This window comes from Solanum stenotomum, chromosome 11, assembly GCF_019186545.1.
Source record: "Solanum stenotomum isolate F172 chromosome 11, ASM1918654v1, whole genome shotgun sequence".
NCBI lineage: Eukaryota > Viridiplantae > Streptophyta > Magnoliopsida > Solanales > Solanaceae > Solanum > Solanum stenotomum.
Window position 1 is genome coordinate 51,915,987 of NC_064292.1, and position 17,772 is coordinate 51,933,758.

A 17,772-nucleotide genomic window follows, 5' to 3' on the forward strand; every position below is an offset into this window, starting at 1 on the left:
CGACTTCCATCTTTATCAGTTAGAGGCTTCATAGATAGTCAGTATAGTTAAGAAGTCTGTATTATTCATTTATTTTATTAAATGTTTTAAAGACTTAAGTGCCTATTTTATGATGAGTTGAATATATTATTTTTATTCTAAGTTGTTCATTTGAGTTAGAGTTTCAAAAGTTGAGTTTATTGAATTTTATTCCAGTTTTAAGCTTTGTATGCTTGAATCAGTTTTCCGCTTATAGTCAGCCAGGATGAGGGTTCGCTTGGGGACCAGCAATGGTCTTCGAGTGCCGGCCACGTCCAGAGTGTAGGCTCGGGTCGTGACATTATGAGTAAGTTATCTTATAAATAACCCAATTTTGATGATTTATTTTTATATCAATAATGTATAGAACTTAAATTTTATTTAATTTCTATGTTTTAATTTATATGACCTTATTTGAATTTTGAAGTATGAAAGTCAAACAATCTGATTTTCGATGTGAATTCGAACATGAAATCTTCGAAAAGTATTTGAGAAATCATTGTTAAAATAGATTTTTTTTAAAAAAACTTTTAACTAAAACATATTTCCTCCATCTCAAACCATCAATCATCCTTTTTTAAAATGTGAAATGGTCTGGTGAACCCTTGTACCTGTATCAGTTTGTATTCTGAACCCTTCTACTTATCCCTTTGTCATTTGAACCTTTAAACTCAATTAAAATGAGACTTTTAAACTCCTCCAATCACGTGTGTAGTTCACTCTCCTTTATATAATTGACATGTTATATCCATGTCAGATATATTAATGTCATATCATAATTATTTCATAACTATTTTTTAAAATTATTTAATAAAATATAAAATAATAACATTTTAATTTATTTTTGGCATTTTTAAAGTGAAATTCCATACATCTAATTCTCCCTATTTTCACGACCAAAATCGCCGGAGAAAGGCATCGCTGCCGACGAAATCACATATACTTTCTTCCTCACCTGTCTTTATCTCCGCCGCACACCATCACTATTTTTCTTTCATTCTTCAACCTCCACAAAAAAAATAACCTAAGCATCCTCTTCCAATCGTTTTAGTTCTAATTCTAGCTTGTATATATGTTGCCGTAGGCGAACAAAGAAAGACCTATCAGCCTTAAAGAGTAAGGCCTTTGTTATTGTGAATCTTCATTGAATGACCTCAGACTTGTGCTGCAGCTCATTCCTTGCTTCAACCAAGCAATTAACAAATTGACCAACCTAAGCCAAAGTCAATCCATTCGACTCGTGGGACTTAACAAGCTCATTGTAATTTTCCTCTGAGTTGCACCAGAAGACTTGGTAAAAGGGTATAAACACACCAATTCCTCTTTCTCCTTCACAACCCCATAATCCCTCTTCCATTCCTCTTCACTATTCGAATCGGGTCTCTTCTTCTTAGCCCGTTTCTTTTTCTTCGTCCTCTCTTTATCCTTATCCTCTTCAACCCTTTCCGCATCATGACCCGATTCAATCTTATTCGGGGCACCATCACCCAATTCATTATCAAACAGTTTCATCCATTTAGGTGAATTGGAAGGTAAGATCTCGAGAAGAATAGAATGGGTGAAATGGGTCGGGTCAGATTGATGCGTAATCTCCGGTTGTTCATCACTCTTAGGTTTCTGTTGTATAGATAAGTCTTGTCCAACTTTAATTAGGTGTTGATTGGTGTCATTTATCTTCTTCTTAGTAGAGGCGTATCCAGGATCTCAAGAACATTGGGGCACCATCATCTTCAAAATAGACAATTAATTCAATTATATAAATTTTACGGTGGGAACAAGTTGACGAGCAAGTAGGTAGTAGCAATCTTTATATAGTAATATATTACCAAAAACCATCATTCACTTACAATTGTCCTCGACGAGTTTTCATATTTTGAAAACGGTCAATAATGGCATCATTACTTACATTTTTAAATATACTACGCTCTATATAACAAACTAAACAACCATTCAAAAGATCTTCATCCATCCTATTACGCAAATCATTCTTTATGTACTTCATTGATGAGAATGCTCTTTCCACGCTTGCGGTAGCAACAAGAATAATCAAAGTTAGCTTCACAAGTAGATACACGAGTGACCAAGTTTGATCTAGTTTTGTCTCTATCATCACTTTTGCAAGATCCTTGATTCCCTTCAAGTTGAGAAACTTGCTATCACACTTTTGAGCATAGACAATAAAATCATCAAGTTGAAAATTGAGTTCCCGAAGCTCTTTATCACCAAACTCACTTGGGTAGTACTCGGCTAGTTTCATTATCGTATCATTGTGAAAATTAGCAAATGAATCAATCGGACTCAAACTAGCCATACCGAGGAGCAAGTCACTAGTCACCACATCAAAACGATTATTGAGTTCTTGAAGTGCCAAATCAATGACGACATAAAATACTTTCACACGAAAGTGATGCAAATATGAAATATTGGACCTCTTACGCTTCGACTTCCCATTAGAGTAGTCTTCATTCATTTTGGGAATTGAAATTCCATGTTTACCACAAAATAAGCTAACCTCATCCATCATAGAGTCCCATTCATCCTCTCTCATCATTTGCAATCGTTTCTTTGAAAGGTCAAGCAATCCCATAGCATTAACGATATCTTGATTTTTCTTTTGTAAAACTTTATTCAACTCATTCGTCAATAGCAACACCTTAAACATCAAGTGCAACATAAAGACAAATTCAAATTCATGAATCTTGCTCAAAAGATTTTCCGCCGCAAATCTATCAAGATGATATGGACAATCACATCTCATATCCTTAAGCACATTAACAATTGAAGAAAAAAGAATCAGGAAATTGTCCAAGGTTTTAAAATGTGACACCCAACGAGTATCACCCGGTCATTGGAGGCCACATTCTTGATTCAAACCTTGCCCTGTATGAACTTCTCCAAATTTAAGCAACTCTTTCAACTTATCTTCTTGATGTTGTCGAAGTGAATCTCTGCATTTAAATGAAGCTCCAATATTATTCAAAATATTAGTGAGAACATAAAAAAAATTATCCACATCCGAATTCTTTTTGGAAAGACCTACAAGTGCCAATTGCAATTGGTGAGCAAAACAGTGAATAGAATATGCAGATGACGTATCTTGTAAAATCAAAGACTTGAGACCATTTATTTCCCCTTGCATATTACTAGCCCCATCATAACCTTGACCACGTATTTTGGATGTACATAATGAGTGATCCAAAAGCAAAGAATAAATTACCTTTTTTAATGATTGAGAAGATGTATCATTTACGTGGACAATACCCAAGAATCGCTCTATCACCATTCCACTTTTGTTGACATATCTCAAAATTAGAGCCATTTGCTCCTTATGAGAAACATCCTTTGATTCATTAACTAATATTCCAAAATAATCACCGTCCAAGTCTTCAATGATAGCCATAGTTGTTTCTTTAGCACAAGCCTCCACAATATCTTTTTGAATTGTCGGACAAATCATCATATAATTTTGTGGAGCATTACCTAATATTATTCTTTCCACATCAAAACTTCTATCCCCATACCATTTCAAAAGTCCAAGAAAAGCACCCTTATATTCAGAACCTTCACTTTCATCATGTCCACTAAATGGAAATCCCGATGTCAAGAGAAATCTTGCTACATCAATTGAGGCATTTAAACGCATCCGATAATCACTTCTTGCCTTTTCACTTTGCTTGTCAAAAGAAGATTGGATCGATTGTCATTGGTTTTTCAAATCTTGCAACCTATTGAAACATTTATGATGGATACTATTTACCTTACCAACATGTTTTTTGAATCTTTCTAAAGCTTTGTTCCAACACCTAAAACCATCTCTTGTAAATGAATCTCCGGCATTTCCACGACTTTCAAGTTCATTATTGAACAAATAACAACACAAACAAAATGTCGCGTCTGCTTTATGCTATATTCCAACCATTGAGATCTTCTCTTAAACCAAGTTGGTCGAAATTGACGCATTTTTTCTCCAAACTTAGTTTTAGGGAAGATATGATCAACAGGCTGACATGGCTTTTTTTGAATGTAATACCTCCTTACCGCATCTCGAATATTAGGACCATAAGATAAAATAGGCATTTGATCTTTGGGATCTGCTTCAAGAGATTTAAAATCAAGCATATTATCCATATTTGAAAGTGAAAAAGAATTTGCATGTCTTTGAACTTCCGGAGCAACTTGTGAACTCACAAATGGTTGATTAGAGCTAGAACTTGGTTGGCCATCTTTTGGCTTTGGTAACTTGATGAGAAACTTATCCATTTGTGATTTGATGAATTGATTGTAAGAATTATTTTACCTACAAAATTAAACATTCACACTTCTATTCAATCTTATAAAAACAAAATAATTTTTAAAAAATATTAGCACAAATAACAAGTTTACTAATAAAAGAATCACAATTATTAGATAACTATTTAGAAATCAAGAAATTCTTATAAATTTAAATATTCAAGCAATCAAATAATGGAACCACTTCATAAATCAAGAAAAACATATAAAACAAATGAAGTACACTAATAAATAATTTTTGTATTTTAGATAACATACCTTATTACTTGTTCTCAAATCTCACTTCTACTTCACCATGAACAACAAAGTGGAAATGTGGAATGAAGGCAAAAGAAAAACAATATGATGTCTTTACTCCTTTTTACCTTTTAGTTTAGGGCTTTGAAAAGTCAAAAGAAAAAGTTAAAAAAAATAAATAAGAAAAACGTCTAAATAAAGAAGGAAAGGAGAAAAAGAAAGTAAAAAATATAATTTGACTTTATTGACACTTCTAGCTTAAGGTCTAGACATAGCTAATGCAACCTAAAAATATGGGTAATTGAACCTCTTTTTATTTATAAATTATTAAAAAGATCTATGAAAAGTGGCACATTTTGTTATATTAATTAAAAATTAAAAATGTTAATGTGGATAGAAAAATTTGAACCACAAATCTATAAGTTATGCACCCCTATTTGTACTTATCAATATACTAGAGTATTTTTTTTAACCTTGGGTTCACCAATACAAATTTAAAAAGATAATTAGAAAAATAGTAGTATTATATAGGGGTTGGGAAGGGGAGGATGGGTGCATGTGAACCCCCTCCCCTTCATGTACTACGTCTCTGCTTCTTAGTAAGCTTAGAGTAAAGAGAAAAAATGAGAATGGTGAGAGAACAAAATGAGAAAGTGGAGAAGAAAAGCAATAAAGGGGACAATAGTGATTGCTACTGGTGTAAGGAGTTGCCGCCATGGGAATGCGTCATTTACAGAAGAGAAAACAGAGACACACAGTAGTTAACACCTGAAGTTTTTGGATACGTAGAGACTAACCGCCGGAAGAAGAAATGACTTTTTAATTAATTGTTTTTTTTTAAAAATTATTTCTTTTATAATTTTAGTTTTTTTAACCTAAAAAAGTTATTCACTAACCTTAAGGTGCATATGTGACTTTACGCCAACTCAGCCATCTTAAATACACGTAAGCTTACTAAGACATATATACAATTATTTGACAGATACACATATAAAATTTGACAGATATATATAATATATATATATATATATATATATACAATTCGTCTCTCTCCACTCTCTGCCCTCTCATACTCGCTTCTCTCCTCCCTCTAACATGTAGCGACGAATCATAATTAACAAACTATAACTATGAAAATAATTAAGTTATTTTTGAGTGACTACATGCGAAAATTTCTCATTTATTTACCAAATATTGAAAGAATAACTTTAAAAATAAATTGATGATTTTTTTAAAAAATACTTATGCAAATTAGATTTTTTTTTTTTATTAAAATTCTTTTATTAATTTTTTAATTTAATTAAAGACACCAAATAAAATGGAAATCGAGACGTTCTCTCAAGATCTCATTAGGACGAGTACACCGACGAACCTTGTTAGCTATTTTCCGTGAAGTTGGTCACATTGTTCGCCGGAGATCGGACGAATTTCTGCCGTCCGATCTCATTTCAGTTACAGATCCGAATCCCCATTTCCAGTAAGTTTCCGTTTCCTTATTTAATTCAATAATTTCTTTGCAGATTTGTATCCAATTATGTTGAATTGTCACTGAAATCCATTTGATTTATACGTGAAATTTGCTGTATTCCTATAATTCTGACCAGTCTGATGATTTTTCTCAACTGTGTTGGTGTGCAAATCAGCATTCTCGGTGTACTAGCATTTTTGGTAACTTTGTCTATTTATCGATGCAATTTTTGATGGGAAATGAGCGAAGTGAGAGATTACTCAATTGTAGAGTTTACAGGATAACTGAGAAGCTTGTGAAGTAGTGATCTGCTTGTATCTAATTGTTAGTTGAGATTCACACACACATGTATATAGGTTTTAGAGTATAAATGCCTATGATGAGATTAATTCCACTGAAAAGCAGTGTGGTTTATACGTGAAAAGTTGCTGTATTCGTATAATTTGATTGGTCTGATGATTTTGTCAGCTGGGTTGATATGCAAATCAGCATTCTAGGTGTTACCCCTTTTTTTGTTCTGAAAAAAGTAGCAACAACCACCATAAAATACCTAAGTGTAATCCCACAAAGAAGGGTATGGGGAGAGTAAAGTGTACGTAGACCTTACCACTATCTTAAAGGTAGAGAGGTTGTTTTCGATAGACGGCTCAAGAAAAAACCGTACAAAGTGTATAGAGAAAGAAATAGCAAAAATGAAAATAGTCATGCCAAAATACTATAGACAACTTAAAAAATCATTCTAAACAATAGTCATACGAAGATATAATGATAATGAAAGTGTTAAACCAATAGTCATACAAAGACATAATGATAATGAAAGTGTAAAAACAATAGTCATACGAAAATATAATGATAATCAAAGTGTAAAAACAATAGTCATACGAAGATATAATGATAATCAAAGTGTAAAAATAATAGTCATACGAAGATATAATGATAATCAAAGTGTAAAAAATTACAAATAGTAACCAAACTCAAAGGATAAAGAAACTACAAGAGCAATACGACGAATAGTAAAGAGGAATAAGTTAGACAATGCTCAACTAACTAACTAACCTTCTACCCTAATATGTGTCCTCCATAACCTCCTATCTAAAGTCATGTCCTTGCTAAGCTGAAGCTGCATCATATCATGTCTAATCACCTCTCATCTATACTTCTTCGACCTACCTCTGCCTCTCTTGGAAACCATCTATAACTAACCTCTCACACCTCCGCAATGGGGCATCCGTGCATCTCCTATACACATGCCTAAATCATCTCAGCCTCGATGCCTGCATTTTGTCCTCTATTGAGACCCCTCCTACCTTATCTCAGATATCTTCATTCCTAATCTTGTCTCTCCTAGTATGCCCACACATCCATTTCAGCATCCTCATCTTCACAACTTTCACCTTTGGAACGTGGGAGTTTTTGACTAGCCAATAATCCGTTCCATCGCTCTGTAGAACTTGCCTTTAGGTTTTGGTGGCACCTTCTTATTACTCGGACATCTTCTGAAAAAAGTAGCATTTGTGGTAATTATCTATTTACCAGTGCCATTTATAATATGAAATAAGCGAAGTGAGAGATTACTCAATTGTAGAGTTTACAGGATAATTGAGAAGCTTTTGAAATAGTGATCTGCTTGTATGTAATTGTTAGTTTAGATTTACACATATGTATAAGTTTTATAGTATAAAGACCTATGATGGGATTAATTGCCACTGAAAGCAGTACGATTTGTACATGAAATTTGTTGTATTCGTATAATTTGATCAGTCTGATCATTTTCTCAACTGGGTTGATATGGAAATCATCATTTTTTTAATTTAAGCTATTGATGAACGTTGTCATTTCAAATAGAGTCTTCCATGCAAATGATTTCAGTTCTTGTTTTTACATTGCATTGTCGTGTATTTAGTGCCAGTCTTAATGGGAAAAGCTTGTGTTTAATATTGAGTATTCAATGGAAGCTGTTGTACAGCATGATGTAAAGGAACTGATCTGTGTGTAAGTTGGCGCAATGTTTGTGCCTCTGTTTATTAAATCTTACCATTCTAAACAACATTTTTTTTTGATGAAGTAAGTAGATTCATTTAAAGGCATCAAGAAGATGTAAGCTTTACAATGATAGATCAGTTAAGCTCAAAAAAAAAAAGATTTGTAGCCTCTTTGTAAACTATAGAGCTAACAAAATCTAAAAAATAATTTCCCCCAACGCCTAGCTCAAGTGGCAAAAGGTGGAGGATTTGTGGCTTAGGTCACAGATTCAAGCCCCACACCATGCAAAGCGAAGCCCGATATTTAAGTGGAGAAGGGTAGAGGGGCGGACCCATTATCCACCGACTTTAGAAAGCTGTGATTGATCCAAAGGGCAGATCACAGACGGATTTCTCGGTTATCAAAAAAAAAATCTAAAAAATAATTTATCAAGTATTGTTCATTAAAATAAAATCCAATTTTCAGTTCCATTATTGGTTATAAAGATGATGGGTAACTGGTTAGCGGGATTTCCTATAAGCTGCCCCCCTCAAGCAAAGGGTTGGCTCTGCTCCTGGTTAAAGCAGCTTGCCGGTGTGCTTCATCCCTTAGATCATAACCGACCCTTTACCCCAAAATCTTTCTAACAGGAACTGGATGATTCAATCTATCATCAAATTCTGGTGCTATATTTCCATTTCATGATGCATAATGTCTAATGTTATGTGCTTTGTTATACCTGCAACTGATTTCTCTGGTGCTTTCCAACAGACAAGGTTGCTTGAGCTCAAAATTAAACTGCTATGGGATCTGATGGTCAAAATTGGTATTTGGGTTTAACCTATGACCAATGGGTTCCTCTGTCTGTCTCTGGTCCGACACCAGCTGCTCGCTACAAGGTTCCCCTACTTCTATTATTTTATATTAACCTACATGATCACATTGTGCAAGATCTTGTGTTGGTTATGCCATTCTTGGCTTTTTTGTTGCTTCCCATTGAAGCTTTAAAGCAGTGCGTTCATGCCTATTCTGATTCTTTTTCTTTCTCACAATATACCAATTTTACCTTTCACGGGTCTTCTGATTGTATTTTGGATATTACTACTTATGCCACTTTTTTGTTGCACTGTAGCATGCAGCTGTCACAGTTGATGGGAAATTATATATCATCGGTGGAAGTCGTAATGGACGATACCTGTCTGACATTCAGGTATTTGGTCATTCTTTTGATCACTTTTTCTTGTTAGACTGTTCCTAATTTTGTGCTGGTATTAGAACAGTTTTTTTTATTTCATGTACAATTATGTTCTTTTCTTTCTTTCCTTCTTCAACTAATTCCACTTCCAGAGGTCTTTGATCTAAAAAGTTTGACATGGTCAACCATAAAGTTGAATTCTGGAGTTCTTCCAGCTACCTCTGGCCACAATATGGTGAGAATTGAGTCAGCTCTTTTCATTTCACTCGTTCTGGCAAATAATCCACTGATGTGTTTTCTATTTCACGTTTTCTGTCTCTGCTCTTTGATATTGTTGGCAGATCTTGTGGGAAAATAAACTTCTATTTCTTGCTGGTCAGTCAAAGGATGTTTCTGACACAGTAACAGGTTTGTAATCCTTTAGACCTTTTAAAAACTGGTGGCCGATGCTCATTTATATTAACTTTAAATCTTCTCAATGTATGGTTCATTGATCTTCAATCATATGAATGTGGTGTTATAGAGACCTTTGGAAAACTTCCGGTAATTAATCCTCCTCTTAGATTTCACTCTTTCCCATTCATAGCCTCTTTTGTTGGGCAATTCTTGAACTCAAATACTCCTGTTAGCATCTCAATTACTACTGATGGCCATTATGTTGCTTCTTTCTATTTGAGAGCTATAATGTTGCTTCTTGTCTATTATGTCTTCCAGGTAGCTCGAGGTGGGCAATCTGTCACCCTTTTTGGATCTAAACTCATAATGTTCGGTGGAGAAGACCAGCATAGGCGTCTGCTAAATGATATTAGTGTTCTTGATCTAGAGACAATGACTTGGAGTACTGTTGAGACCATGTAAGTATCTGACCAAATTTATTTTTCACTAATTATGCATTTGCATTAATTCATTGTGGTTTGATAGGCAGACGTCCCCAGCTCCCAGGTTTGATCATACAGCTGCACTCCATGCCAATCGCTACCTTCTGATTCTGGGTGGATGTTCTCATTCAATTTTTTTCAACGATCTTCATGTCCTTGACTTGGAAACGGTATATTTTACTTGCCTGGGTTTTATTTTAAGGCATACTATTTACTTATCAATCTTTCAAGGCATACTACTTGTAAAAATCGTTTGATATCACATTTTAGATCAGATGGAGTTGTGATGGTAGTAATGTCTAGTATCCGCAACAATACAACCATTTTCCTCTGTGAATGATCTTCAAAGAAGTACTATTAAGTATTAACAATTATAGTCAGTTGGATTGTAAAATTTAGAAAATCTCTTCTCTTGGTTGGCAGATGGAATGGTCTCAACCACAACTTCAGGGGGATCTGGTTAGTCCAAGAGCTGGTCATGCTGGTGTTACTATAGGTGACAACTGGTATATTGTCGGTGGTGGAGATAACAAAAGCGGTAAGTGAAACATTTAAGCAGCCTCTTCTATCACACCCTCTGGCATTCTTGTTCATGACGCACAATCCTTTTTTTTTTTTTTTGTCTATTTCTATGTTTAATTGTTATTCTTTTTTGCAGGTGTGCCAGAAACACTTATGTTAAATATGTCGAAGCTTGTAGTGTCAGTATTAGCAACTGTAAAGGGGAGAGATCCACTCGCGAGTGAGGTTATATTATGCTTACTATCTTTTGATATCCCGTATTTTTAGGAAGAATATCTTGCCCTTAGTGCAGTGGTATCTTATGGACTTACATCCCATTGGATTCTCTGAAACTTCTATTATTCTATCTTTGATCCAATTATGTAACTTGCAAAACTTGCTGAGTTGTACAGAAGCTCATCAACTTTGGCTATTTTTCATTATTAAGATAGACTTTGATTCTTGATTTCTTAGCATTTGTAATGCTGGTATTGTCACGACCCGAGTCTACACCCTGGACGTGGCCGGCACTCAAGAACCATTGTTGGTCCCCAAGTGAACCCTCATCCTGGCTGACTATAAGCGGAAGACAAACTTAAGCATACAAAAGCTTAAAACTGAAATAAAAGTTCATAAAACTTAAATACAAACTTTAAATCCAAAGAAAACTCTGTATAATAAAATATATACAACTCGCCATAAAAAGGCAACTTTAGTCTTTATAACATTTAACAAAATAAATAAAGACTTCTAAACTACACTGTATATCTATGATGCCTCTAACTGATAAAGATGGAAGTTGGGACAAGACCCATGACATCCTAACTAAACTGAAAAGTAAATGAAATCCTTCGGAAACAAGGAGGCTAACCATAGCTAACTCGAACTCTCGGATGTATCAACGAATCTCCTGTTGATGATCCTGAATACCTGTGTCTGCATCATGAAAAGATGTAGGTCAAATGGCTCAGTACGTGGAATGTATGAGCATGTAAGGGGAATTCTAAAATATAAACATAAGCTTGAAACTTTATAAAAAAGAAACATACTTACCTCTTTTCAAACTTACTCAACTCAAGGAAATACTCAAGGATACTCAAAACTACTCAAACTTACTCAACTCAGAAGTACTCAAGGATAAGATACTCAACTCAAATATTAGATACTCAACTCAAAGATATGATATTCGACTCTGGGTACTCAACTCAATATAAAGCAACAATACACATGCAATATATAGAAAGCTTTATAAAACAGTAAAAACAACTTAGTTCGTTAAAGAAAATGCAATAACAAACTCAACTTTACTTATATAATAAAGTAATATAGTTTCTGTGGGAGTTTCTCTAACCGATAACCACCACTATGAGTCTAAGTGGTGATACAACGTCTTGCCCACGTTGTCAGAACTGTCCTATCCTTTGCCATCATATAGAACGCTTAACTAAGTGGATCCATTAGTCTATGCTTAAAGCATCTTAAGGAGTCATCTAAAAAGTATGATCCTTTATTACTCATGATGGCTACATGGTTTATGGAGACGTGAGTTATCTGAACTCAAACTCGTCCCCATATCGATGCTCAATACTTCTCCCAAAATATACTTTAGCTCATATGTTTGTAAAAATAAAACTCTTTCTTTGGTTTGAGATAATTACTCAACACTTAGTTTAAAAGCTCTCTTGGAATCGACGTTCCCTTTTCTTGCTCAAATGTGAAAACATTTATAAACTCTTTGGGAATACTTAGTTCCCTAATAGCTTTTTGAGAATGAACTCAACTCTTTACTCTTTGCTTAACTTGAAATTTAAGTCTTAAAACGAAGTTAAAACGTTTATAAAAGACTTTACTCTTACTCTTTACTTAACTTCAAAGCTCAAGTCTTAAAACAAAGTTAAAACTCCTTAAAATATGGTTCATGCCGAATTAGGGACATGAATGACTCAATGCAAGGTTTTCAATAACCATAGATAGAACTCAATATTTGGAACTCAAGAACTTCAATGATACTACTCACTTCAAGAATACTCAACTCAGAGGGATCATGCGGAATTATAAGCATGAACTTCTTAACTCTAGAACTCAAAGATACTTATCAAAAGGGCCTAGGAACTCAACACTCAAATGCTTAAAACTTGAAGATGCCACTTCTTTGAAAGATGCTCAACTTATGAAGTTCTTGCGGAATTATGGGCATGAAACAACTCGACTCGATGGTCTACATAACAACATGGACTCATGTATACGACTCTTCTCATTCTCTTACTTACTTTCTCAGAACTTAGTTCAAATCGATAGTTGATGTCAAATGATTCACAATTGAACTCAAAGGCTTACTTGAACTTTACTCTTAACTCTCTCTTGAATGTGAATTATGAATTCAAGAGTTTTGGTTCATGATATAAAGGATCTCATGATGACAAAGTAGATTCATGAATACATTCTCCTCATCCCCATACTCACTTGCTCGAGTCTTGAAACAAGTTACTAGTAATTGTAGAAGACTCCTCAAAAAGACTCTAAGGGACCTTATCAAAAGGTTTGAAAGAACTCTCAAATTTGACTTTCAACTCTACCTTGAATTTGATTTATGAATTCAAGGTCATGATCATGTTAGGAATGATTGTAGGTGTTTAGAAATAGCTTAAAGTAGTTAGAATTAAAAGGGAGTGAAGGTGCACTTTAAACGAATTCAAATGGAGCAACTGAAGACAAACTGGATGGGGCAGGCGACCCTGGCGCTAGCGCCAGCCTCTAAACTTTAGAGGTGGGTTTGGGGCGCTCTGGCAGGGGCATCGCGCCAGGCCCCAACCCAGAAAATTCAACAAGTTTCTTTACTCGTTTTCTCACCCTATTTCGCCTAGAATCGAACGGTTTCTTCCCCAATCACTTGGATTCGATTACTTAACTTAATTACACTCTAATCTACTGAAAACAACACTCAAATTACTCAATTTCATCTCAAGAAATTATCAGACAACCCAACCCAACACAACAAGATTTAGAATAAACCTCAAGAACACCTATCAAGAACTCTAATCTTTCAACTTCAAGAATGAAATTTCACTGAAAATAACATGATTGGCGTGTGGGTGAACTAACCCAACACTATGGAAACTTACATACCTCTTAGGGATTAAACCCATGGTGAAAATCCGCAACAAGACGCAAGAATCTCGACGAACGCTTGATCCTCTCCTCTTTTCTCCTCTTTTCTCTTCTTCTTTTCTCTTCTTTTCTCTCAACTAAAACCCTAGGCGTAAACTAGGATTATAAAACTGAACCTAATCAGATTATACCCCTAAAATATTACTAAAAGCGAATCAAATCTGTTTGGGTAAGGAAAAGACCAAAATACCCCTTACTATTTCCGGTTTTGACTTTCTTTATCTAGACAGCCCAACTTCAAAAGGCCATATCTCACTCATCCGACCTCGAAACTTAGCAAACACGGCAGCGTTGGAAAAATAATTCAAAGATCTTTCCTAAGGTATCTGGTAGCACACCTAACTCATCCTGAGCTAGGAGTTATGGTCGTTTGAAGTCGACCGAAAACTCATAACTTAAGCATAACTTGCAAAATTTCAGATTTTGCTATTTCCAATTTAGTTCTTTTTCGAACTCAAGGTGCTACATCTAGTGAACTTAACACTTAAGAAATTTTAATTCCTCGGTAAAATCCTACTCACAACGAAGGATGGTTCAAGTCTTAGCTCAAAAATTTTCTGGGGTGTTACAGGTATGCTTGTGTTTTGCTCTTCATTTGTTCAGCTTCTTGATTTATAATGTTTTCAAGTATATGAAACTTAGGTTGATGTGAATGGAAGTTTGTTAAATGATTAGCAAAGCCCGCTGGCACCACAGTTTTAGTTTGCCAGATGGGATGACAAAATGATATAGAATTAAAAGCATTTAAACGAATACGGTTGTAGTGCATTCATCTAGAATTGCTCGTATATTCTGAGGAAGCACCTGCTTAATTCTGGTAAAACTCGTCAAATAGAAAAAAATTCTGTAAACTTCATTATCTTAGGATAACTCTGTTAAATATGTTCATGTAGTAGCCATTGCCTATGTCAGTATGATTTCCCAGCAGTCATAAACTTATTTGAGGTTGTGTATTTCATTTTCTTTATTGATCTTTAGGCTTGTTTACAATTCTATCTGATATGACATTTGAAACAGGGACTGAGTGTCTCTTCAGCATCACTTGATGGTGAGAATTTCTTGGTTGCTTTTGGTGGATACAACGGGAAGTACAATAATGAGGTATCTTCTAAAATCCTATATTCGCTTTTCTACGACAACCTTAGTTTCTTTTAGGGTGATAGATAAATGGATTGCTGAGGCATTGGATCATGTATTCTATCGATTCTCAATATGTTGATAAGTTCCAAATCCAATCCATTTTCTCATATAAATTATCATTCGAGAGGGAAAGAAGGAAAGTAACCCTCCCATCATATTTTCATTACATATAGTCCCGCCATCATAGTTGCATTTTGGTCCACTAGCTAGTTTATGTCTGGTGATTAGGTTGTCTGGGAATTTGCCTTCCCTTGATACCTTTCTGTACAACCTCCTACTGCCTTTATGTTAAATTTTTTGTACGACGGCCTATGAGGCCTTCTTTCCTAAATTACTGCATTCCATTTCGTATAGGTATATGTTATGAGGCCTAAACCAAGGGATGTATTACATCCCAAGATACTTCAGTCACCAGCAGCCGAAGCAGCAGCTGCTTCTGTTAGAGCTGCATATGCCTTAACTAAACCAGAAAAGTTAGACTTATCCGAGAGAGAAGATACCAGTTTTAAGGAAGTTCACATTGATAGCACCCAGCAAAATCTTTTGGCCGAAATTAGTGCTCTGGGAGAGCAGAAAAAGGTGTTGGAGTCATCACTTGCAGATGTCAGAGCAGAAAATGTTGATCTCAGGAATAAAATTGAAGATGTCAATAATACTCATGCCGACTTGTCTAAGGTACTCTCAGAAGAGTGTTATGGTCGATAGAAATTGATGATTAGGTAATCGTCAATTATTAACGTTCATCACTTCATTACAGGAGCTTCAGTCGGTTCAAGGTCAACTTATATCTGAGAGATCAAGATGTGCTAAACTGGAGGTTATTACTTCTGACACTTTTTTTGAGCTTAAGTTCTAATTCCCCCATCCTATCCTATATTTATAGCAATCAATAAATTATGTCGCGATTCAAAACCAGTTGGGGGTCAACTCACCTATGTAAGTTTCGTATAGCTGGTCTCAAGAATAAAGGATGAGGGCTGTGATAGGTTGATAGCCAGCGAAACATAATCATAACGTTATAGTATCACCAAGCACATCCTATATAAGAGCAATATGATCAATTTATGGTTTAGTTGTTCCTCTCATTTCAATCCGACCAATATTAAAAGGCGTTCGTGGTTTTGTTTGTGACTTTTTCATGGTATCTTCAGGCACAAATAGCAGAGCTAAAAAAGATGCTAGAGTCTATGCAGTCCATAGAGGAGGAAGTTCAAGCTCTACGAAAGGAGAAGTCTGAATTCGAACACGACATGGAGCGTGTTTCATCTGTCCAGAAACAGGGCTCGGGTGGGGCTTGGAAGTGGATTACTGGATAATTATTTGAACCAAGTTACATATTTGGAACCTCAGTTCTTTCCCCCATTGCTGTAATACTTGCAAAAGAAGAAGTTTTCCAGTATTTTGGTGCACTTGTAATGCTATTTTGTAAGAGGATGTGCAACTTTTGATTTTTTCTTGAAAAAACCATATCATTCTTTTTTACTTGCTTTCTTTTATTATATTATGTTTATGACACTTGCATTTTGTAATTGCAATATTTCATTGTAGCAAATTGATTGTTTTTGAATGTCATAGTTACCTCATTCATTTGTGTTTTACCTTGTTCAGTATTTTAAAATTTAAAATATTGAATTAATCTAATTTTATTTAGTTACGAAGATTAGTCATATTGATTTTTTATTTAGTTATGAAGATTAGTCATATTGATTTGAATCAAAAATATAAATTGATGGACAGTGCAAAAAATATCTTTACACTCTTAAATTGGGAAAGAAATAAAAATTCAAATGGTTGGCTCTTTTTCATATTACTTTCCCCAACAACAACAGCAATATCATATTCGTGTAGTTTTAGTGGATCGTTTAAGAAGGGTAGAGTGTATGCACATTTTATCTTTGATTCCGAGATGAAGTATAGAGACTGTTTCTGATAAATTCCTGATTCTAAGACAAAAACAGTTTAGATAACAAAAATAACAAATAGTGACTGAACGATACTATTTTTTCCTTCATATTTATATTTTTTAGGAGATAAATTGCACTACATACAAAGTTAAATTTAGGGAAAAGACATAAATTCTCCATGGAACTTGTATCGAAAAGTCATTTACATGCTTAAACTATCATGATGATCTTTTACACACCTTTACTATTCAAAAGTGAATTTAGTTAAAACAATACTAAACCGGTTATGTAATATCAAATTAATTAGTTTGATTCGATTTGACTTCTTTTTAGTTAAAACAAAACTAAACCAGTTATGATAAATGTTTTCTTCTTTTTAATACCAATCCAAGTCACTAAAATCCAGAAAAAATTATCGATTTGATGCGATTTGTCGATTTTCTTTATATACTTTTAAGTGTGAATGGAGTGGGGTGAAGAAGAAAGATCACGAAAAAGAGAAATATTGTGATTACAAATATTCTTTTTAAAAGTTCTCTTACGTGGAAGAAACATGTTTTCTAATCCATTCCAGCACAACAATTTGTCAAATTAAAAAAAAAAAGTCAAAAAATCCATAATTGCATATATGGAAACAACAATTCATGGATATTGAAGAACACCATATTAAAAATATGTTGCAGTAGATGAGATTGATCGATCTCTTTTAAGTTTAATTAGAGATTTTGATTTTGAACTTTGAGTATAATTTTTTTTTGATAGGAAGTGTTTCTTCCGAATAAACCCTATGCAACGCGACTCTAATTTAATCAAACTTTAATAATACTAATACAAAACATCGAATAAAAAAAATAAATAAAAATGCTTTACATATATGCAATGCTTATGTGTTGTGTGCATGTTTAAATTATGTAACCAAATTTGTAGGGCATCAACTTTAAATTTGTAACGACTCATTTGGTCGTTTTGAGTACTAGAGCTTTTTATTGCATAAAAGACTCTTTCGATAGA

The 17,772-nt window shown here is 34.4% G+C and overlaps 2 protein-coding genes and 1 pseudogene across 2 annotated transcripts in view; 2 read left to right on the top strand and 1 right to left on the bottom strand.

The window, feature by feature from the left end:
• Positions 1-1,042: 1,042 nt before the first annotated feature.
• LOC125846050 (uncharacterized) lies at positions 1,043-7,555 on the bottom strand (annotated as a pseudogene).
• LOC125846052 (acyl-CoA-binding domain-containing protein 6-like) overlaps positions 5,845-17,772 on the top strand; it is a 64,163-nt gene continuing 52,235 nt past the window's right edge. The window contains exon 1 of the mRNA XM_049525512.1: positions 5,845-5,943. The gene's annotated coding sequence lies outside the window, so the exon portion shown is untranslated. The remainder of the gene's footprint in view (positions 5,944-17,772) is intronic.
• LOC125843950 (acyl-CoA-binding domain-containing protein 4) lies at positions 5,916-16,442 on the top strand. Its single transcript, XM_049523153.1, has 14 exons — positions 5,916-6,022; positions 8,747-8,874; positions 9,108-9,185; positions 9,325-9,405; positions 9,512-9,576; positions 9,650-9,713; positions 9,885-10,024; positions 10,092-10,218; positions 10,472-10,586; positions 10,707-10,795; positions 14,735-14,818; positions 15,212-15,532; positions 15,615-15,674; positions 16,009-16,442. Exons 2-14 carry the CDS (start codon positions 8,779-8,781, stop codon positions 16,171-16,173), a joined length of 1,485 nt encoding a protein of 494 aa, XP_049379110.1. The 5' UTR covers positions 5,916-6,022; positions 8,747-8,778; the 3' UTR covers positions 16,174-16,442.

Excerpts from the sequence above, each read along its gene's own strand:
- LOC125843950 (XM_049523153.1), top strand. The coding sequence starts at position 8,779 with ATGGGATCTGATGGTCAAAATTGGTATTTGGGTTTAACCTATGACCAA. Across the intron at positions 14,819-15,211 it reads ACGGGAAGTACAATAATGAG|GTATATGTTATGAGGCCTAA; the intron begins GTATCTTCTAAA and ends CATTTCGTATAG. Across the intron at positions 15,533-15,614 it reads CTCATGCCGACTTGTCTAAG|GAGCTTCAGTCGGTTCAAGG; the intron begins GTACTCTCAGAA and ends ACTTCATTACAG.